We start from the raw sequence: 23,690 nt of genomic DNA, 5'->3' as shown, positions 1-23,690 counted from the left end.
CTAAAGCTCCTAGAATTATCAAGTACACCAGCTGTACTTCTGTGTTTGTAGCAAAGATGTCATTTTTGGTAGAAACACTTTTTATTGAATAAAGATCATTGTGGCAGCAAAGCTTAAAAAAAAAAATTATTAAATAGTTACAGGAGTTGAGCTATAAAGCGGTAAAAATGAAGGAAGGAATAAATTAAGGAAAGGGCCTTCACAAGGCTGGGATTAAGGTCTGTTAGGAAGTGTGTGGCGATAGTCCAGGTCTATAATCTTGTCAAAGTTGACAAGAGAGCCTCCGCTGAGGTGACAGCAAAACCTGCTAGAGGTTGATGTTGTCACTATGCCACCAATTTGCTGACATATTTTGTTCCTGGGAGCTTTTGTGGAAGGCGTGAGATATGGCCGAGAAAAACTGCTTTGGATGCAGGTCTCAGATGGCATGGACAGGAACTGGCTTTAACTGGATGTGAAGGTTCTGCTGGGAAACCAACACAAGATCAAGATGGCAGTAGCTGGAGCAGATTCCACAAACCCATCCTCCCATGGCTGTGTCCCCTGTCCTCAGGGATAGAGACCATGAGGAAAAAAACCAAGGGGGACTGGAAGCTGAGGACAGAGAGGGAGACAGGACACAACTGGCAGGAGAGAAGGGTCTGGACACGGAAGAACCTGGAGAGAGAGCACCAGGGCAACCAGAGGGGAGTGGACAGGGCAGCAGATCTGATCTGGGAAGGGTGGGTGCAGGGCGTCTCCTCTGTGTGACACTGACATGGTCTCCCCCACACCAACCACATGGGCACAGGCCCGGCCTGCACCTGGGTGTCCGTCCATCACCCCTGGGAACGAACAAACGAACAGTCCTTACATCTAAGAATAACACACACTTTTCAACAATCTCTTAAGCATTTATTAGACACCTGTCAGGTGCCCTCCATCAGCCTCTGTGGACAGAGAACTCAATGATTCCGCGTCCCTGCCCTCAGGGGGCTCCTAGCCCCTCTCCTGAGTGCTGAGCAAAGAGGAAGCTCAGTACTTGCTAGGCAGGCCAGCAGGTCGAAAGTGGTTGGGGTCTTTGCCGCTCCGGCCCCATTCATTGGCGGCCTGGTCAGCCTTCGAGTCCTCTGCTCCGTGGCCGCTGCTTCCGGGCCTGAAAAAGTCTGTGAATCTCTGAGAATTCTCTCTGGCATTGCTGGAATGGAGGAAGGCAGGTAGGAGATCAGTTAGGGAGCTGATGAGGAATAGCCCCTTCCCCCATCTCTCCTCTTTGCAAGGGAGAGCTGACTGGAGCCAAGGAAAGAGGGAATAAAACGCTGACCCCCCGGCCCAGAAACAGAGCATCTCAGCCCAGGCTGATCCCTTACTGGGAGAACAGCACCCATAGGGGGAGGATCGGGAATCACCCACTCCTCTTGGCCTCGCTCTGACCCCATCAGCCACTCACGCCAACACTAGGCGCAGAGGGGAGGGTGGGCAAGAGAAGGAGGAGCCACAGTGTCTACAGGAGACTTCTCCAGGGCTTGGCCCCTCCTGGCTGTCCAAGGCAGCCAGGCTCAGTTCACCCAGCCCTGCATCCCCGGGAGCCCGTGTTACCTGATCACTTTGGCCGCCCAAGCGCCCCCAGGTCCCCTCTGTGCGGCATCATGGTTCCCCCGGGCATGGAAGTATTTGTCTGCACCTATGTAATTGGCTTCTCTCATGTCAGAGTAGGCTCTCCACATGTCTTTAGCCCCTGGAAAGGAAAGCAAATGATGAGATGAAGGTGATCGTGTCTTGGCAAAATAGAGGAATAAGACATTTTCCTCCCACCGATTCTAAGATTTCAGTCTTTGACAAAATCCATGGAGAGGACGTTGGCTGGGATGAGTGTTCCTTTAAGTTTCACTTCCCTGGATGAATGTTATGAGAAGCACCCTTGGTGCAAGTTTTATTCTGCTTGATTCCATTCTGAGTACTGTTGCTACTTTATGTTTGGCTGTGGGATGTGTGTGAACAAGAGGTGGGATGGTCTTTAAGGGATGCTTTGTCCTGCGATGACCTCTACCTGGACAGACGCAGGGAACCCTCTGACTGGGGCGTGAGAGCAAAGGCAAGTCAGAGGGAGGCTGCTGACCCAGAGGGCTCCCAACCAGGTCAAGGGTAGAAATTCATCCCTGTGAGCAGCTTGAAGACGACTTGGTCCTAAGTATTTCTGAAAGTCTGGGCATATTTGGCACCCAGGCAACTGTCAGAAGTCAACCAGCAGGTGGTAAAGGGGAGTTCCCCTTTAGAGATTTACAAAAACAGGTCATCAGACGCAGAAAAAGTACAACTGGTTCCCCAGCTCTAAAGTTCAGTGTCCTCCCAGTAAATGCAGGAGTATATTGCCATCCACAGGGTGGTTATGCAGATGTACTGAGAAAAATGCACATATAACTTCTAGAAGATTGTAGGTGTTCAATATGCTATCACTTCTCTGGGCCTTCGGAAGGCTGGGACAAAAACAGTAAAGCGATTAAGCTAAGAGGAAGATCAGACAGTTACAGACTGAAGGAATCTGAGCAGGCTACATAAAATGCAGACCCTGAAAAAGTAATGTATGGGGTGCCTGGGTGGCTCAGTCAGTTAAATGTCCAACTTCAGCTCAGGTCACGATCTCATGGTTCGTGAGTTTGAGCCCTGCATCGGGCTCTGTGCTGACAGCTCAGAGCCTGGAACCTGCTTTGGATTCTCTGTCTCCTCTGTTTCTGTTCTCCCCTGCTCACACTCTGTCTCTCTCTCAAAAATAAATAAACATTAAAAAAAAAAAGTAATGTAGTAAGCAAAAGAGAAAGACCTAGTGTCGAGCGTAATCATAGTTTATGTAGTATCCATGTAATGCCTTATCTTCATTTTATGTGTTTATTATTTCTACTGTTTAGGATTCATTCATACATGTAAAGCTCTTAGAACAGTGCCTGGGACAGGCTGAGCTCAGCTACTGTTGGTTGTAGTTACTAAGAGCACAAGTTTGATGCACCCACTTCATGGCTGAGACACAGCAATGAGCTGTCCCCGGATTCCCACTAGGTGGCACTGGAGTCCCACTTGTGAGTGGGGAGCAGGCGCCCTGGACCCCAGATGTCTTCTGCTCTGCTGCAAGTTAAAACCCAAAGCTTATGTGACCTTCGTCCTGGGGATCCCCATGGAACAGTGCAATGCTGGCCAGAAGGGCCAGGGCTGGAGGGATAGGACACATGTCATTTAAGGGGAAAAACCACCAGTAGAAAATAAGCTCTAGACATCTAGCGCACAGTAAAATGAAGGCAAATCAATACCGTATCATAATTAGCAAACTTGCTACAGTCTAGAACTTAATTATCTCAACTACTAAAGGGAAAGGATAATTATGTCACGTGATAGAGGTGCTCTCTAGAGCCACAATGCCAATCATATTAAGTAAACGAATGTGTCATTAACATGCATTCACCTTAAATATACACAAAGTTATAATGCCAGATGTGGTTCAATTGTTCAAAAAAGCCTGGGAAACTGCTATCCTGCAAACCGTGCTGCTTTTCTTCCCACTTGTGGCCTTTGCCCTGTGGGGATGTGGCCTCCACTGTGGTCAGTTCTGGTGGGGGGCCAGTTGCTGCCTTCCCCGGACCGCCATCCTTTGGTCCTTACCTTGACCAGCTTCCTTGAGGAAGCTGAGCCATCTTTGGCTGCTGACGCCCAGGACCAGGGAGCACAACAGGATGCCCACGAAAAGCTTCATCCTGCAGCAGAGTCACAGAAACACACAAGGACGACACACTTTTGGTTTGGTTTGGTTTGGGGTTTTCGGGGGGAGGCACGTGGACCCACACCTGTATCTTACCTATTACCTACATCTACTTATTATTAGATGTTACCGATATCTATTTATCTATACACATACCTGCATAAATACACACATATGTGTATGTATACACCCGTGTATATACACATGTGTGTATGAACGTAGGTAGAAAGAAATAGGCAATGTGTACACACATATATACGCAGGTGACACACGATACATAGAACAGAGGGTCCAGTTCTGCGTTGCCATTTGCCCCATAGGAATCCCAGTAAGAGAGATCGCGCTGCGCTTCTAATATAAACCACTTGCCATTTCAGTCGTCCCCTAGGAGCCCTGAAACCCGCTGTCCGGAAAGTTTCCAAAGAGGCCTTTGGGGATTTCGTGACCGTGTACCCATCTGTAAAATGAGGATTGTGGGACATTGCACACATATTTGCAGAACGCCTGCTCTACCCATCCGTGAACTCCCACAGAGAAAGTACACGACCAAATCCCAATCCCAGAAAGTATTCACATCTGGAGAATTCAAATTGCCAGGAGAGTAGATTCAGGGAGGAAGCAGAGAGTGAGGACACAGCCCAAGAACGCCTTCGGGTAAGAGAATCTGCAAAGAAGGAAAGTGTAGGCAAGTCTAGCACCTCACCTTTGGCTGTCCCTTCGTGCCGAGGCTCCTGGTGAGGCTGAGCTGCCCGTGTCTCCTGCCTGCGAGGGGGGCTGGCATTATATATACTGACACTCTGCTAGGGGAGTGGGTGGGAAAGCAGGTGTGAAGCAAAAACACTGAGATTTGGGAAATTCCTTTTGGCCAGCACACAGCATCCAGAACATCAGGCTCCTTCTTCACGCCCGTCTACTTTCCAAGGTTGTGCAATCTGGCAGCTCTGAGGCGTGTAGCAAACTTGGAAATTTCTGCCTGTTTCCAGTGTCACTCCTGGTAAGAAAGGTTTTCTTCCCCACACAATAGTGTACTGAGAAGTGCTGGGCAGGGTAATCAAAGTTAGAAAGGAGAATCGATTGCCTGAAGAATGAGAGAACACAAGGCAAATGGAGGAGCAGCAGGGGCTCCATTAAAGGGGTGGCTCAGGATAAAGCTGGGACCCCAGGGAGCAGGAGTTGGAGAGGAAGCACAGACAACCAGGAAAATGGAGCTTCCAGCACCCAGTGGGTGGACTTGACCCTGATCAGTTGCCATGGAAGCTCCCAATGGCACGTTACAACTGAGGAACTGCAGTGTAGAAATGTGATACAGTGTCACATGGGAAGGACGCATTATAAAATGGTCAGGAAAAGGGCATCTGGATGACTGTGTCTGTTAAGCATCTGACTCCTGACTTTTGCTCAGGTCATATCTCCTGGCTCATGAGTTTGTTGAGCCCTGCATTGGGCTCTGCACTGACACTATGGACCCTACTTGGGATTCCTTCTCTCCTTGTCTCTCTCTCTGCCATTCTCCCTCTCTCAGAAATAAATAATAAACATTTTTAAGGAAATGATCAGGAAATAGCCCACCAGCTGCTAAGTTACCAGATGAGAAGATTCAGGAAGGGTGCAGAGAAAGCTGGGATGCTGCCCAAGATGGGCGGTTGTGATGATACAGCTGTTTCAGCTGGAAAAGCAGGACTGGGCTTCACTGTGGGAGTTGAGTAAGATTATGCGGGGAAGAAATTGCACACAGGCGTTATTAGCCTGGCGGAGGCCATGGTCCACTCACCAACCTACCCATCACTGCGCCTTCACGAGAAAGGGAAAGTTTCAGGTCATTGGACTTCCCTGGAGATGAGAGAGTTATGGATGTGTAATGCGGCAGCGATGATGGGGGACCTAGAGGACAGACCTGCATCCAGTGTCCTTCTTACAGTGGGCTCCAGGGCTGGACACCTGAGGACAGTAGTAGGGCAAGGAAGGCCCCTGCCAGGGAGCGCCAGCTCAGGGGTTCTGCCCCGATTGTGTCTGGGAGAAGAAGTATATGAGCAGACACTGGAGATGCTAGGGCCTCCAAGCTGATGCAAGCAAATCCTGGAGGCTGGACAGCGCAGAGCTGGGAAGATGGTGAATCACAGCCAGGAAGGAGGTGGGCCCCGTGCTCCCGAAGTCACCCAGAGAAGCAGGATGCGGACCTTGGATTTGTTACAGGCCAGGAGGAGTTCTGAGCAGGACGCGGCAGAGGGGAGGCTGACCCAGGACGAAGCAAATCAGGCAAGGACTGCACTGGTGTGAGGATATCACTGTCTTAGATTGGAGCCTGCCACTCTGGGAGTGATGCCTCTCTGGGTCTGGCGTTATGTTAATTCTTGCAGATACAATGAGATGAATGTTGTAAGGCAGACAACTGTCAAAGGATCTCTCTGTCCCTGTGGTTCTCTTATCCGAGGCAATGCTAAGCGACATTTAGATATTCTGCATACAAATCATTACCTGGGAAAGGTGGGGTCCATGAGCTCTGCCCAGGCCAGGACCCTCAGCAGCTTTGGCTCCCTGGGTCCTAGGAGTAGACATGTGGGGAGAGGGGCAGTTATCAACCTTCCACAGCCCATGGTGACAGGGAACTTGGGGGGCCGCTTCACAGAGGAGGCCATGTGATGCCCACACCCCTCCTCCTACATTCCCCAGAGCAGATATCCTGGTGAAGTGGTCACCCCCTCTGACAAGTCTTTCACTCCCTTTGGGGCCATTCCGTGCTGGAAAGCCACTGCCCGCTTTCCGACATCATTCAAGTCATTGCTTTCTTTGGTAGAAACATTGCAGAGAGAGCAAGGACAACAACGTCTACACACGGAGCGGGGCCCCTCACAGGGACCTGGGGAAGCACTGCAAGTTCTCCTCCTTTGTTACTTGTGTACTGTAGCTTCTTGGAGGGACACTCCGTTCCCTGCAAGGCCATGCTTACAACAATAGACAATAGTGGCAGGTGGCTCTTTCCCCTTGTGTCTCCTGCAAAAGAAAGCCGTCCTGGCATGGTGGTATGACACTCTCCAGGCCTTTAAGAGACACCCCCAAGTCTCCCATGAGTCCCTGCGTCCCAGCTTGCAGGGACTGTCTCCGTTAGGGCCCGATGTGCCGGCTTAATACATAGTGACAACCCCTTTCACTCTCAAAAGTGACCTGGTTTCCATAATACATTAGATGCTACCCCTCCTCTATTGGCCACGTGTGACCAGGCTGTCGAGAGGCCTCAGACACCTCCCTTTTCTCTGTTACAATTAATTTAAGTGGATGAGAAGAACGCCAAGGTTATGAAGAGTGAGAAAACCAAAGTTAAAAAAGAAGCCCCACAGGTACCGTGGCCAAGCATGGCATGTGAAGCGTAGGTCCCACACATGCAGGGACAGAGGAAGGAATGACGAACAGTTTCATGAATTTAAAATGAGAAAGACAGTGATACCTACCTGAGATACTGTCGTGTTTGAGAAATAAAAATTTGGTCATTCAGATGATGAAAATATGTGTGGTTTTTATCGGGTCTTTCACAGTGCCTGCCTCCCAAACCCTTGGAATTTCCTGAGTGTTGAGAGTGACAGTGGTGCCTTTAGTTAATGAGGTGATCTTCGGACCTCACTAAGGATGGGGGCTGATCACCAGGAGGACCAGCCATGTGATCAGAGGAATGGACCTTTCATTCCCTCCTCCTGACCTCCAGGCAGGGGTCAACGGCTGGAGGGTTCAATCAGTCACCAATGGCCAAGGATTTCATTAATCCTTATGCATTGAAGCCTCCATAAAAACCCAAAAGGGCTGGGCTTGCAGGGCTGCTGGGGTTGGTGAACATTGGGAAAATGGTGGGCCTGGAGGGGGCGTGGAAGCCCGTGCTATCTTCCCAGTCCTTGCCCTATGTATCTCCTCATCTGGGTGTTGATTTTCATCCTTTTTCGTATCCTTTAATAAACTGGTAAATGTGACTAAGTGTTTTCCCCAAGTTCTGTGAGCCACTCTAGCAAATAATCGTACCCAAGAAGGAGTCACTGGAACCTCTGATCCAGTGGGTCAGTGAGAAGCACACATAACAGCCTGGGGTGTAGTCCTATACGGCTGAATCCTTCCTGGGGTGTAGTCCTATAGGACTGAGTCTTTAACATGTAAGATCTGAGCCATCTTTGGGAAGAGAATGTCAGCATTGAGAGGAATTCTTGTACAACCTGTTGGGGTCTGAGAACTGCTTGCTGATGCATGTGGAGAACGCCCCCAAACACTGGAACTGGGCGTGGGAGCCCTAAAAGTCTACCTCATCAGGTTGTGTCAGGGTGGAATGCTTAAGGCTGAAAAGGGCTTGGATTAATTCTGAACACTTACAAGGCACTTTATTTTTAAAAAATTTTTTTTTCAACGTTTATTTATTTTTGGGACAGAGAGAGACAGAGCATGAACGGGGGAGGGGCAGGGAGAGAGGGAGACACAGAATCGGAAACAGGCTCCAGGCTCTGAGCCATCAGCCCAGAGCCCGACGCGGGGCTCGAACTCACAGACCACGAGATCGTGACCTGGCTGACCACGAGATCGTGACCTGGCTGAAGTCGGACGCTTAACCGACTGCGCCACCCAGGCGCCCCTACAAAGCACTTTATACATTGAACCCTTCTGGCTTCGCCCAGAAAATTCATAATCATTTATACTTTGCTGGAAACAGGAAGATTAATTAATATAGTGTTACCAAGTCCACACATTATTAACACATTAATAAGTAAGATTACCAATCAGAGTTGCAGTTTTAATGATCTGGGTTTAATTTTTCAGGACACAGGAATATTCATTCAAGTATGGGTGTCTCTCAAGATTCCTTTGTTGGAGGGGCGCCTGGGTGGCTCAGTCGGTTAAGCACCCGACTTTAGCTCAGGTCATGATCTCACGGTTCCTGAGTTCGAGCCCCACATCGGGCTCTGTGCTGACAGCTCATAGTAGCCTGGAGCCTGCTTCAGTTTCTCTCTCTGACCCTCCCCTGCTTGCATTCTCTCTCTCTCTCTCTCTCTCTCTCTCTCTCTCTCAAAAATAAATACTAAAAAAAATTTTTTAGGAGAAAAAATTGAGTCAAAAATCTCTATATATTTGCATGGGACCCCGACTCATTTATCAATTTGTAACTTAAAATCTTCATTAATTTGGGCGAACTATTGATGTGTACGGAGGTGTTTGCACATTTCGTGCTGTTGTCGGGGGGGTGGGTGTTTATGTGATGAGAGACACAGACACATACATGTAAATTATGTGATGCGTAGCCATTTGCTGCTCTTCCTTGTCTCAACACTGGAATCCCAATCAGGACAGGAACCGGGCTGTTGGTTTTTTCACCATTAACGCTCAGTGCCTAGGAAGATGCCTAGAATATAGTCAGGCTAACAAAACTTAGTTGAACGAACGTGTTTACTGAAGAGAACTTGGAAAGTATTAAATAAGTATAAAGAGAAAAAGAAAAGGCAGTAGTAATTTCACCAGCCTGGATTGGGGGAGGGGGCGGGAAGAACCTCGTTAGATCCTCCACGTTTGGCCTCCAGGCTACTTTCTAAGTGTAGGTACATATGTGAAGACATAAACTAAGACAGGGATATAATACTCGTCATTTTATATTCTGCTTTTACCCTGAACGACTTACTGTGACCATTGGTCCTTGTTACTATGCTTACCCACCACAAAGTCAGTGACAAAGCTGAAGTTCAAATCTGGTCGGCTAAGAGTGAGCATTTGGAATCTTAGCCATCTGCTATGCAGCTGCCACCTGAACTTGGCAGAATACAATAATTGTACGATACAATTTATTTTATTTTATTTTAATTCAATTCTAGTAAACATGCATGAGCTTCAGAATGGCTCTCCCAGGGGAGTGATCCCTGCCAGGGAACACTGAGGTCTTCTGTGCCAGTGCCTGCTCTGTTCCCAAGGGCCTAGCTCAGTTCCTGCCACATACTGGGAGCTCATTCAAGAAGTAGTGGGTAAGGGGATGGGTGGATGAATGAGTTTTGCAAGCATCTTTGCTGACAGTGCAAACAGTTGGAGGCTTTTGAAGGCTCTGAGTTAAACTGTTTGGACTTTCCTAGGTCAAGGCCTGCATGGCAGGAAGGGAAGACTGCAGTGCTGAGCGGCTCCCTCTGAGGTTATGTCATTCAGGAGCAAGGCCCGTTGGCCAGCCTGGAGTTCTTGTCACTTTGCCTAGCTCTTCAGCAAAGGGGCAAGTGGGTCATTAACAGGAGGCTTTGTAAACATGTTTTTAACAGCATGGTTTGACAGGACTCCATAAATCATGAATTGTGTGTAAAGCACACTTTTTTTTTTTCCAGGAAAGACTTGGATTTTCCTCCCCTAGTTACAGATTTCAAAAAGCAAACCTGGGAAATTAGAGAATTGTGAAAGAGCCCCCTTTGCACCTGAGTTTGAAAAGCAGGCTGTTGAGTGACACTTCTTCCCTGCCTCCCACACCTTGAGGCCCAAGAGGCTCCATGTACCCCACATCCCAGGGAGAGCATCCAGGAGGCAGGCCAGATCTAATGAGCCGCCATGATGAATAGGTAGCACTGCAGGCCTGCGCAATCGCCACCACCTCGGCCACCCCTGGACCATATAGGAAAGGCCTGGGCAGGAGGAGAAGAGGCCCTCGGTCGCTCTGGGGGGTCTGCCGGGAAGACCACTGAGGTTAGAGGAAAGGCAGTGACTGGGCCAACTGAGGCAACACTTTTCCTAGAGAGGGGCTTGGAACATGGGCCACTGTCAGGCCCAGTGGTGGATACACCAGCACCTCTTGGGGGAGGTCCTGCATGGCTGGGGGTGCTGGTGTAGAGCTGAACTTCACCTCAGGGACACTGCCGGCACACTTTGTGATTAACAATAAGTAAAGCCTATTACTTCTTCCTAGTCAATATAATGAGAGCAAACCTGTATAGGCTTAAATGGTATTGGCATATTTCATTATTTCGAAGATACGCATTTCTTGAGTATAATTTCCTGAAATAGGACATGTCTTACAGTCACTGATGACCAGGCAGCATTCATAAAATAGTTGTCATTGCTTTGGGAATCCGTTTTGTGTATTTTTTCCCCTTTTTTGCTTCTACACAAGAGTGAGAGAAGATATAAATGTGCGCCTAAGGAGGTCCAAAGGGTCTCTTTCAATAGGTATAAAATAAGAATGGTGAATGATAAGAAATAATGCTACATCGTGACTTAATTAACAACACTTTTTTCTTGGTGGTTGATAAAAAAGAATGCTTCTTTCAATCCATGGTGTCTTGCAGTCAGAGAAATGCAGTGTGCCTTTTCATCTCCTCTGTTCTCACAGAGTGCTCTCTGCTAACCTGACCCTCAAGTTACTCTGGAAGTTTAAAGTATGTATTGCTTTCTCCCAAGGCTTCTCCTCAGAAACCGTACTAAGAATTTATGTACACTTGAGGTTTCTAATTTGCATTTCTATGAGAGAGAGAGCACAAAGCACTCCTAGAGAAAGTTACATATTTTCTGTGATAAAGTAAAATTTGGTCATTCTTTGTGTATCTTAGCAAAGATTTTGGTGTAGATTTATGTAGTCACCTCCGAGTGCCTCATTGCCACATTCTGCATATCAAACCCTGTAGCAAACCTCTGTACTTTGTACAATCCCAACCTCCCTCCTGGTTCTGGCTACTTTTGAACACTACTTTTCTACATCATTCATTCATTTCAACAGAAATGTATTAATCCACTCCTATTTGCCAGGTGCTATGACAGGTACTGTGGATACAAGGCTGACATACAAGAGGAGAGCCATGGTTTTTGCTCTTGGGATTCCTACCTACTTGCCCTAAAGACAGACACATCCACAGACAAGCACGGCCGAGCATGATGAGTCCTGGGGTTGGGGTACAGCAGGAGCAGGTACAGCTGAGTTCCTGAGGTCCCTGTCCTCCATCTCAAGTGTGCTGCCCGCCTCTTGTCAGCTTTCTTCCTTCTCAGAGCGCAAGATGTTTCTTCTCCCTTCGGGGTTACCACCCCTGTGGGCTTGACCCCACCCCCTCCTGCTTCCCCTTGACTTTGATGCACCTTTTGTCCCCTCCACTTTATCTTTAGTGTGTACAAGCAAGAAGAGAGTGGAGTGAACTATTTAAAGTGTTTGGAGGGAATAAAAAAACCACCAACATACATTCTGTATGCTGTGTAATTATCCTACAAAATGAATGAGAAATAAAGACTTTCTCAAAAAAAAAAAGGTGAGGTACAGGGTGCTTGAGTGGCTCAGTTGGTGAAGTGTCTGACTTCGGCTCGGGTCATGGTCTTGTGGCTTGCGGGTCTGAGATCTGCTGTCAGCACGGAGCCCTCTTTGGATCCTGGGTCCCTCTCTCCCTCTGCCCCTCCCCCATTCATTCTCCCTTGCTCTCTCTCTCTCTCTCTCGCTCTCTCCCTCTCAATAATACACAAACATTTAAAAATGTAAAAAAGAAAGGTGAGGGGGGTTGTTGGCGTACACCTGCCTTGAAAAAATGTTAGAAGCTCTTTAGAGAGAAGTAAATAAACACTGAGATCCGCAGGAAGAAAGGACCAGCCTTGAGGAAGGAGTAAATAAAGGTAAAACAGGGGTGATAACAGCACGTATATTCTCATTAGGTCCTTTCAGGCTGGACACACTGCACACCCATCTCCCCAGCATGTGGAGCCTGCTGTCACTAGCCAGTGGCCATACTGTGGCCTTCACCTCTTTCTCCTGCTCCTGCCTCATTTTGACGTAGACTCACTCGTGTCGCACTAAGCCTCAAGCCTCCCACACCTCCTCCACCTGCACTGCCCCTAGTGCTTTCTGAGGGGCACCAGAAGTCTCTTGGGACTAACCGCTTCCTAGCCACACTTTTATTTAACAAGAATGAGATTTGTCATTGACCCTCATCCATTAGGAGTTCTCATCAATTCCCTTTTCAGAGACGAGTCGCATTCCAGTTATCAATTTATGTATTCGAGCTTCATATCCGCCTTCCTTTGCCCTGTTTGTGATACTGGAGCTGGTCCCTGTTATAGTTCTCCTGTGCCAGCCAAGCACGATGCCAATCGTTGTCAGTAGAGGGCGCGGGAGGGATGAACGGGAAAGAAAGACTCTCCCAGGCCTGAGCTTTGCCTCCTTCTAGCTCCTGGGCTGTTCTTCTCAAGTGCGGGGTACCCAGTGACACTCACCACAGGCAGTTTTGTTGGTATCCCACTGAAGTTTCTGGACAAGTTCCGGGATGCCTCCCTGGATGTCCAGGGTGTTCTATAGCACTTTGCCTGTGTTGGGGGGCTGCCTAACCATATACCACAGACTGAGTGACTTAAACCACAGAAATGTAGTTCTCATATTTGTGGGAGCTGGGAAGTCCAAGATCAAGGTGCAAACTAATTTGGTGCTTAGTGGGCGCTCTCTTCTTGGATGGCAGATGGACAGACATCTTGTAGCTGTGTCCTCACAGGGCAGAAAAGAGGGAGCAAGATCTCTGGTATCTGATATTACAAATACATTAATCCTATCTGACCAGGTTCCACACTTCTGACTTATTTATCCTTAGTTACTTCCTTATAGCCACATTGGGAGTAAAGGCTTCAACATAGGAATTTGATGCGTGGGGGATGCAATTCAATCCACGGCACTGGCCCTTCAGGGCTGGCCTTGGGCCATCAGCAGCATTGTCCCTCCTGCCCCCATGGGGGCTGCCTCCCGTGAGTTTGCGACATCCCCCCGCTGTGTCCCAGTTCAGCTGCATGCCCACGCGGTTTCCTGCCAAGTACCCTTGGCACCTCAGTGGGAGAGTCCTTGCTTGTCAGCTTTGGCTTGGGACACCCAGCAGTCTTTATCAGCCGTCCAACGGGCTGCAGGATTTCCAACAAATCTACATCTCCGCTTTGTGTGTTCTGTGCCACTTAGAACTGAATCGTGTACCAGTTAAGTATTCCTTACATTATAATTTCCCAACTCCAGTTACTAACTGGTTTCTGTCTCCTGATTCCGCTCAACTGATAAGAGGGGTCTTCTCATTCTGCTGGCTCTTCACTAGAATTTCTCCAATTTGACTGGTTACGGTGCAGGAGCTGTGAGGGAAGAATCACAAGTGAGGTGGATTGATGCCTTCATTTAGGCTTGAGTGAGGCAGTGAGGTGACGCAGAGAAAAACTGCTTTGGACACAAGTCTTACATGGCATGGACAGAAACTGGTTTTAATCAGATTTGAAGGCGCTGCTGAGAAACCAACACAAGGGCACCCGGGTGGCTCAGTCAGTTAAGCGTCTGACTTTTGCTCACCTCCCGATCTCACGGTGTGTGAGTGGGAGTGCTGCTTAGGGCTCTGTGCCAACAGCTCAGAGCCTAGAGCCCGCTTTGATTTCATCTCTCTTGCTCTCTCTCCTCCTCCTCTCAGGGAGCAGGAATTGGAGTGGAAGGATGGACAACCAGGAAAATGGAGCTTCCAGCACCCAGTGGGTGGACTCGACCCTGATCAGTTGCTACGGAAGCTCCTAATGGCAGGTTACAACCGAGGAACTGCAGTGTAGAAATGTGATACAGTGTCACATGGGAAGCATGCATTATAAAATGGTCAGGAAAAGGGCATCTGGGTGGCTCAGTCTCTTAAGCATCTGACTTTTTTTTTTTTTAAAAATTTTTTTTAACGTTTATTTATTTTTGAGACAGAGAGAGACAGAGCATGAACAGGGGAGGGTCAGAGAGAGGGAGACATAGAATCTGAAACAGGCTCCAGGCTCCGAGCTGTCAGCACAGAGCCCGACGCGGGGCTCGAACTCACCGACCGTGAGATCATGACCTGAGCCGAAATCGGCCGCTCAACCGACTGAGCCACCCAGGCGCCCCTTAAGCATCTGACTTTGCTCACCTCCTGATCTCTCGGTTTGTCAGTGGGAGCCCTGCATAGGGCTTGCGCCAACAGCTCAGAGCCTAGAGCCTGCTTCATTTCGTCTCTCTCTCTCTCTCTCTCTCTGCCTCTCCTCCTGCTCTCTCTCTCTCTCAAAAATAAATAAACTTACAGAAATGTAAAAAACAACAACAGCAGCAGCAACAGAAGATCAAGGTGGCCGTGGCCAGAGAAGGATTCCAGAGTCGCATCCTCCCATGGCTGTGTCTCTGCCCCCAGGGACAGGTACCACTGAGGAACAAATCAAAGGGAACTGGAAGCTGAGGACAGAGAAGGAGACAGGACACGATTGGCAGGAGAGAGGGGTGTGGACACGGAGGGACCTGGAGAGAGCACCAGGGTAAGCAGAAGGGCCTGGACAGGGCAGCAGGTCAGATCCGGGAAGGGTGGGTGCAGGGCGTCTCCTCTGTGTGACACTGACATGGTCCTCCCCACACCAACTACCGTGGCACAGGCCCGGCCTGCACCTGGGTGTCCGTCCATCACCCCTGAGAACGAATGAACAGTCCTTACACCGAAGAGTAACACACACTTTCCAACAGTCTCTTAAGCATTTATTAGACACCTGTCAGGTGCCCTCCATCAGCCTCTGTGGACAGAGAACTCAATGACCAAGTGTCCGTGCCCTCAGGGGGCTCCTAGCCCCTCTCCTGAGTGCAGAGCAAAGAGGAAGCTCAGTACTTGTCAGGCAGGCCAGCAGGTCGAAAGTGGTTGGGGTCTTTGCCACTCCGTCCCCATTCATTGGCTTCCTGGTCAGCCTTCGAGTCCTCTGCTCCGTGGCCGCTGCTTCCGTACCTGAAAAAGTCTGTGACTCTCTGAGAATTCTCTCTGGCATCGCTGGAATGGAGGAAGGCAGGTAGGAGATTAATTAGGGGGCTGAGGAGCAATTGCCCATAACCCCCATCTCTCTTCTTTGCAAGGGAGAGCTGCTGACAGGAGCCAAGGAAAGAGGGGCTAAAACACTGACCCCCTGGCCCAGAAACAGAGCATCTCAGCCCAGGCTGATCCCTTACTGGGAGAACAGCACCCATAGGGGGAGGATCGGGAATCACCCACTCCTCTTGGCCTCGCTCTGACCCCATCAGCCACTCAGGCCAACACTGGGCGCAGAGGGGAGGGTGGGCAAGAGAAGGAGGAGCCACAGTGTCTACAGGAGACTTCTTCAGGGCTTGGCCCCTCCTGGCTGTCCAAGGCAGCCAGGCTCAGCTCACCCAGCCCTGCATCCCCGGGAGCCCGTGTTACCTGATCACTTTGGCCGCCCAAGCGCCCCCAGGTCCCCTCTGTGCGGCATCATGGTTCCCCCGGGCATGGAAGTATTTGTCTGCACCTATGTAATTGGCTTCTCTCATGTCAGAGTAGGCTCTCCACATGTCCCAAGCCCCTGAGAGAAAAGGTCACAGCAAAAGGGATATCACGTGAACAGAAAGCCTCTGGCACACCTCAGAGAAGAATCAGGGACGGCAAATCTGCCACCGACTCCAGATTTCTGCCTGGTCCCCTTGGATAGCACAGGCTGAGAAGAACAAGTCTGCATCCTAGGTGGTTTCTCCAGCTTTCTCTAGTGGGAATCGTGTGGGTGGGGCACAGCCCTGTTGTCCCTGCAGGTCTATGTCTGCCTCTCACTTAGGGCTCTGCCTGAGCTGTTTAAATGAGAGAAAGGAGGTATCTCAGAACAGGACTTGTCAACTTGAGCGCCCCTGAAATTTGGGGCAATTCTTTGTTGCTCAGGGCCGTTCTGATATTGTAGGATGTATAGCAGCATCCCTGACCTCTCCGCACTAGAGGTGGGCAACATATTCCCTGAGGGTCACAAGCAGAAGTGTTTCCAGACATTGCCAACTGTCCCCAGGGCCCAAAAGTGCCCTCGGTCGGGCAGCACTGCTGTAAAATGAAGCCGCGTGTGACAAAGTCAAGGGGACGTGGTAAGTGAGGAGGTGACAAGAAGGCACCTTCAGGGAAAGGCCCAGGCATACAGCACTTCTGCCCTGAGGCCCAGGAGATGGATACTTGTAGAATGTGGGCACATAACTGGGACCTGATTCCCTCTGGGTGTTAGGGAAGCTTGAGGAAGCAAGGGGTCGAGCCGTGGCCTATCAGCTTTACTTGGCTGCACCTTCTAATGACCTGGGAGCCTCTGATAGTGCCAGTGACAAGGTCACACCCGGCCCAAGTACCTCAGACTCTGGGGGTGGATCTCAGGCATCATTAGCTTTCATGCTCTCCGAGTGATTCTGACCCGTAGCTGAGATCGAGAGCCACCCAGCTTTAGGAAGCTGCCTGGCAAGGACTCGGGCCTCACGCGCAGCTGGGTTCCAACCTCCTCTTGGCCACCTGCTGACTGGCAGTTAGTCCCTGGACAATGGACTCGGCTGCTCTAAACCCGTTTTGTCCCCTTCAAGTGGAGGACGATGTCTGCCTCCCCGAGGTGTTCTGAAGTCATAGTAAGTGACCACGTGTCTCAGCTTGACCAGAAGTGTCCCCGTTCACCTAGAACTATCCCAGTGAGCCCTGAGAGTGTCATAGAAAACTCCTCAGGCCCAAACAAACCCAGATAGTTGGTCACCCTAAATTGCCTAGTGCAAGCTTGGTAGATGTTATTAGTTCCTCATTTTTATTTATTTTTTATTTTGGTCAAGTAAAATGCTAGGAAGGGGTAGGGAACAGGGGCAGGGTCACTGAGGATAGGAAGCATCAGTGAGAGCTGAGCTGAAGGTGTCTCTGGTTCGATCCAGGTAGGAAATGGAAGGAAGGATGGAAGGGAGGAAGGAAGAAAAGGAGGAAGCGATGAACGAAGGGAGAGGCAAAAAAGACGAAAGGACGAACAGTTTTAATCATACTTTGTGCAATGTGTCTGCGGAAAATTCTCTGCCATTGCAAGACTTACTCTGTTTCTACTATCCAAACTGAAGCTTCAGCTGGGAATGATGATTGCTCCTTCTCTAGTAACTGATGGACACAAATCCTCTGGTTTTCAATCCGCTTGATCAAAAGCTCCCCAGACACGGGCACCTTCTAGCACTTGGGACAACACACCTAAGGCAGTAGCTCCACCCCTTGCATGTGCTCGGGGTGAGTCCCAGTGTCCCACGGATGCCACCCCCCTCCAGTGCTTACCTTGAGCAGCCTCACCAAGGAACGAATACCATTGGCTGCTGACACCCAGGACCAAGGAGCAGAAGACGAGGCCCGTGAAAAGCTTCATGGTGCTGAAAGGAAGGAGAGGTCAGGGGGCAAGGACAGGGCCCACGCACCCCCCTTTGGGAGTTGCATGTCACGGAGCCACTGCTGCAAATTCCAGTGGTTCTCAGGAGACTCTTAGGAGCCCGCGTGGGAACCCTGAAGCAGGTCCCCACTCAGAGCCGCAGCCCTAATTCTGGCCCCGTGCGCCCTGACTGCCCGGCTGGCTGAGAGTCCCCAAGGCGGCATTGATGGAGGAAGAGGGCAGTTGGGACCAGATTGTCCCTGCCTGGAGCGGCCTGTCATCAATCAACAAGCATTTACTGTGTGTCATCCTGCCAGCTCAGACCTCATACAGGACAAATACAGAACAGAATGATTATTTTGAAAGGAATTTACAGTGAGTTCTTTTCCACAAATCAGTCCTTGGAGTCGCCCCTCACCTGAGTCCCAGTGGAGCAGAGCTGCCGGTCCCTGCCTGCTGGGAGAGGTGGCCGGGATTTATACTGTGCCCTCCCCGTTGGGCGCCCCATGGGGACGCAAGAAAAGCCAGACCTGGTGCCCGGAAAGGTCCCTCCAGGTCATGGCCCCGAGAGACCTGCAAAGGAAAACTTACCGGACACCCGTGGTTTTCTTCATCCACAGGTCAACTTCCAGTTGTGCAACTGTGAGGAAGCCAGCTTGGCCGGGTCTGCCTGGAAGCTGGGGCTCAGGAGGAGGGCTCTGCTGTCCGAGTCGGAGGGGCTGTGGAGAGGAAGGATTGGAGCACCGGGCTGGGGGCTGGGCGCTGGGGGCTGCTGGCAGGTGTGTGGTTGGGGACGGCTCCTCCAGGCAGGGCTTGCTTTACTGATCATTTCCTCAGGATGGTCCCTGCCGGGCCAGATGGTCCATGTGCCAGATGTGACACCCTTTGAGTTCATGTGTAAGCTCTTGAGTTCCCAACTGATGGCTTTGCCCAACAAGTGTCTCGGAAAGATCCTTCCACCGGTCTGTGTGCCCATGCTAAGCTCTCAGCACCGAGGCATTGAAAAGCCCGGTTCAGCCGGTTGAGCCCATGAGGAAGTGTATTACCTCAGCCGGGTCCCAGGTTGGGTGTATCTAGTTGGAGGGATTCTGTCTCCCCTCACTCAATCCTGGAATTACATCAGAGTGGAAATGAGTGTTTGGTGCAAGGAACTAAAATGTAAACTCTTAGAAACCTATAAGAGGCCATCTGTTATGGGAAAATGGCAGTCCAATTGGATAAGTACCAGGCTCCCAGTGAGGGGAATGTTGAGGGAAAACTGTCTGCTTGCTGTATTTTGAAGGGTGCAGGGGGGTCACTGTCTGCCCTCTTCTCACTGTTAGTCAGAAATATCAGCAGGGTCTGTCCAGCAAGATGAGGCCTGTGTATAAATGAACAGAGCCTCCTACTCTTCAAAGATGATATCCCTTGTGCCTCCTAACTGTAACGATTCTAGAAAGAGAACGCCTGAGACTGTAGTTCAGCATAGACAGTTGACATTGTTCCAAGCTGTCTAAAGACTGAACAAAAAGCTGATTCTCTGCCTGAAACATAATGAAGCTTATTATTACTCCTTCCCTCTCCTGGATTTTTTTGGACAAGCCAGTAAGAACTATTCTTTTTGACTCTCAATGCCCTGCCTCTTTAGTCAACTATTATATCTTGTTGTTATTGCTTTGTAAATGAAATACATAATCTCAAATTCTCAAACTCTTGGTTCGAATAGGAAATCTAGCATATGGGAGAAGAGTGATATGCTAAGTTTTCTTTCAACTTTACAAAGATATCTTGTATGTTCCAGAACCATTTGGGAACAAAGAATATCAATTACATCCATTATAACATTATTGACAGGGTGACAAATCATGGGTCCAGACAACCAAGCTGACTTCTTTTTGGGGGGGTCCAGAGTACAGGAAATACAATCTCTGAAGTCCATTTACATTATAAGACTATTTCAAAAAACTTCCAAGGACCATTTTTTTTAATGTTTATTTTTGAGAGACAGAGCATGAAGGGGGGAGGGGCACAGAGAGAGGGAGGCACAGAATCCCACGTGGTCTCCAGGTTCTGAGCTGTCCGCACAGAGCCCAATGAGGGGCTCAAACTCACGAACCTCAATATAATGACCTGAGCCAGTCAGTTGCTTAACCGATTGAGCTACCCAGGTGCCCCAAAAGACCGATTTAAATTAAAGTTAACAACAGAAACTAGGGACACCTGGGTAAACTCTTGGTTTCAGCTGAGGTCATCATCCCAGGGTTATAGGATCGAGCCCCCCGTCAGGCTCCACGCTAAGTGTGAAGCCTGCTTAAAATTCTCTCTCTCCCTCTGCCCTTTTCCTGCACCGAGTGCATTCTCTCTCTCTCAAAAAAAAAAAAAAAATGGGGCGCCTGGATGGCTCAGTCGGTTGAGCGTCCAACTTCAGCTCTGGTCATGATGTCACAGCTCGTGGGTTTGAGCCCCATGTCGGGCTCTGTGCTGACAGCTTGGAATCTGGAGGCTGCTTTGAATTCTGTGTCTCCCTCTCTCTCTGCCCCTAACCCACTTGCATTCTGTCTCTGTCTCTCTCAAAAATAAATAAAACATTTTTTTAAAAAACCACAAAAACAAAAAACAGAAACTATGTCTCTTTTGTCACCTTTGTATATGCAGTGTTTATCACACTCTGGTGAATAACAGGCACTCATTCTTTGTTTTATTCGTGCTTCACGAGTACTTGCTGAGCTTTCATACACTCCAGTGCTGTTCCATGTGCTGGAATGTGTCTAGCCTCATGTGTTTACATTGCAGTGATCGATCTGTAAGTATAAACACAGGGACATCCCACATTATCTAATTCTGACCCATTCCCGACAGCGTGTTGGGTAGCAATTGTTTTTTTAATTACTTTTTATCTGCAGTTGTGCTCAGTGCATTCCAACCTCAGCACCATCTTCCTGGTTGATTTTCCCTTGTTCAGGAAAATCTGCTTCATCTGCCCTCCACAGCCACGCTGCTTAGGGTCATAACACCACTCTCTGTAGGCATACAGAGGATCCTTGCCCTTCTTGTACTGTGTCACTTTGTGTAGTTGGTGCTGCCGCTTTCTAACAGAAAGTCGAGTGGGTTTGGGGAATGTTCACCATGTTCTCGAGGGCATGCAATCAGCACTGTGTCCACAGCACTGTCTTATTGGTAATGCTAAGGTCAGCACCAGGTCGGGATGGATTCAAGCAGAAGAGGCCTGTCGTGAACTTCAGAAGCAGCCTTGATGGTTTAAGATATGTTAAGCCAAACTTCTGTTTCCTTAACTCTAAAATATCCCTATAGCAATTTTTTTGGGGGGGGAGGGTTAAAGACAGCAAATTTTTGAATGCCAATTATTTTATTTTACAAGAGAAAAAAATAAGAATCCCTTCTTAGCCAATTTTCACAAATATTATCTGAACCATTCAAATACCTACTCAATAATCGTGAAGGATAGCTATACAATATAAAACAATTAAAACACCAATTACCTAATTATTTAATAACTAATGAGCCCATTTGTGGGTGTTTTGTCTGCAATACAATAATACTCTAGAAAGTTGGACACGAATTCTGTTTCCTTTCTTTTTTTTTTTTAATTTTTTTTTTCTCAACGTTTTTATTTATTTTTGGGACTGAGAGAGACAGAGCATGAACGGGGGAGGGGCAGAGAGAGAGGGAGACACAGAATCGGAAACAGGCTCCAGGCTCCAAGCCATCAGCCCAGAGCCTGACGCGGGGCTCGAACTCACGGACCGCGAGATCGTGACCTGGCTGAAGTCGGACGCTTAACCGACTGTGCCACCCAGGCGCGCCCTGTTTCCTTTCTATACTGCGACAAATATGTACTGTAAATTTAATAAAATAAAAAATGTCAGAGATCATGAATGCAAATAATTTTTGCTTCATAAAATATACCGGAATTTGGGTGGCAGAGTAAATGAAAAACTACACATCTAAGATTTGTCTATGTCCAAATTCGAGGGGCTGAGTGATAGTCTTTTCTGCTTGGCACTGCATATTCTATATCCAGATGGCTGGGAACACTGTTCTAAAGCTATAGATGATGCAATTATTGAAACACGCAGGTAAAATGGATGTCTGTGTTCCTTTGTTTTCTATCACCCAAGTCCTGATAGTGTGAGACTGGGTTTGCGGTTAAAGTTTTTTTAAATTTATTTTTATTTTATTTTTTTATTAACAAATTTATTTTAATGTTTATTTATTTATTGTTGAGAGAGAAAGCACAATCAGGGGAGGGGCAGAGAGAGAGGGAGACACAGAATTGGAAACAGAGCCCGACGCGGAGCTTGAACTCACGAACCGTGAGATGATGACCTGAGCCAAAGTTGGATGCTTAACCAACTGAGCCACCCAGGTGCCCCTGCAGTTAAAGTTTTGAATGGATATTATTGTTTATGTCTTGGTCACTCAACTAGCAACATGTGTCACCATTGTCTGCGTGATTTAAACCTAAGGTTGGCAGGTCACCACCCAATAACAGGAGAGACAGCAGACTTCCTGGGAATAAATGCGTGGTGGGAGCCCATGGAAGTTCATTTCAGATTGCTTCCATTTTTCAGTGGAATAGGAAGCAAAGTCATCAACTGAGGGAGGATGGAGGACACATGGTAGAAGTTCTAGGAGAGGAGTGAAAAGTGGTCATCTAGGAGAATGGCAAGGTGAACAGGCTTGGGAAGCGTAGTAGGATTGCAAGGAGGCTGGAGGATAAGGATCATGAACTTGAAGTGAAACTAATCACCGCGGCTCTGTATTTTTCCTCGACCACATTCAGTTGCCAAAGTGCAGACTTGAAGCAGTGGGAAACTGGATCTCACCGCTCAGTAAATACTTGTTAAATTATCAAATGAATTAACATATGCAGGGGGCACCTGGGTGGCTTAGTCGGTTAAGCGGCTGACTTAAGCTCAGGTCATGATCTTGCCCTTTGTGAGTTCAAGGCCTGTGTCTGGCTCTGACAGTTCAGAGCCTGGAGCCTGTTTCAAATTCTATGTCTCCCTCTCTCTCTGCTTCTCCTCCACTTGTGCACTGTCTCTTTCTCTCTCTCAAAAAATAAATAAACATCAAAACATTTTTTTAAATGAATTAACACATGCAAAAGTCAAAGGAGGATTCATTTAAAGATGAGGGAGGGTTATAGGGGAGAGGGAGAGAATTAACAAAGAGAGAGTGAGTGAGGGCATAAATATACTCCAAGGTCCAAGGGCCCACAGGACCACTGAGGATGGAGTTACCTAGAATGTAGCAGGAGCAGGTCTTTCTCTGATAGAAGAAAGAAAGGAGAGAGGATGAGGAAGATGTATTTTGAGATGAAGGACAGAGAGCTGAAAGAAACCAGAACCACCCATCCTTCACCTCTCTCAGGATTCATCAGTCTCTACCTGTTTGCATTTTGGAGTTTGGCCCCACAGTGCACAAAACCCAGGGATAGGAACCCTGTCTGGTTTACTGACAGACAATCTGCTAAACCTCTCACACGTAGCAGACCACCCCACCTATAATAAGTTCTCAGTAATTTTTATTGATTGAATGAATCAGTGAGTGAATGAAGGAGAAGCAGCTGCATGGATGGGTAGAAGTAGGGTGATGGTGGAGTTTGGAGGTTAAGAAGAATGGGAAAACTTTGAAACCATGATGTGTCATTTAGAGATGAACATGCACATTGTTTATAAGTAGTAAAATCCCAGCCCACTTGGAGTGATTGAATTCATTGTCAAAGAATATATCCAGAGAGCAAACACTTATCCCCTCCTCTGCCACTTCCATCCTGTTATTATGCACCATCATTTGGATTATTGTAATGAATCCCTAACTGGTTTCCACGTTTCCACACTTGCCCCCAACTAGTATCTTC

At 48.5% G+C, this 23,690-nt stretch overlaps 1 protein-coding gene across 1 annotated transcript; it reads right to left on the bottom strand.

Annotated features, from left to right (window-relative positions):
• Positions 1 to 932: 932 nt before the first annotated feature.
• Positions 933 to 18,946, bottom strand: LOC124505990 (uncharacterized). The gene is made up of 10 exons (XM_047072023.1): positions 18,419 to 18,946; positions 17,740 to 17,831; positions 15,868 to 16,006; positions 15,307 to 15,462; positions 10,476 to 10,569; positions 10,190 to 10,382; positions 6,203 to 6,269; positions 3,631 to 3,722; positions 1,579 to 1,717; positions 933 to 1,177 (listed from the first exon to the last, which is right to left on the bottom strand). Exons 1-10 carry the CDS (start codon positions 18,439 to 18,441, stop codon positions 1,015 to 1,017), a joined length of 1,158 nt encoding a protein of 385 aa, XP_046927979.1. The 5' UTR covers positions 18,442 to 18,946; the 3' UTR covers positions 933 to 1,014.
• Positions 18,947 to 23,690: the final 4,744 nt, after the last annotated feature.

Source organism: Lynx rufus, unplaced genomic scaffold, assembly GCF_022079265.1.
Source record: "Lynx rufus isolate CCGP_SWC_20201006 ecotype Redwood Valley unplaced genomic scaffold, mLynRuf1.p SCAF_9, whole genome shotgun sequence".
NCBI lineage: Eukaryota > Metazoa > Chordata > Mammalia > Carnivora > Felidae > Lynx > Lynx rufus.
The sequence above is the reverse complement of the archived record's forward strand: the minus strand, read 5'-3'. Positions and strand labels throughout refer to the sequence as shown.

Coding starts and splice junctions, on each gene's coding strand:
- LOC124505990 (XM_047072023.1), bottom strand. CDS start 18,441: ATGAAGAAAACCACGGGTGTCCG. Junction 17,832..18,418: donor AAGAAAACCACGGGTGTCCG/GTAAGTTTTCCT, acceptor CCTTCCTTTCAG/CACCATGAAGCTTTTCACGG. Junction 16,007..17,739: donor CCTTGGTGAGGCTGCTCAAG/GTAAGCACTGGA, acceptor CTTTTCTCTCAG/GGGCTTGGGACATGTGGAGA.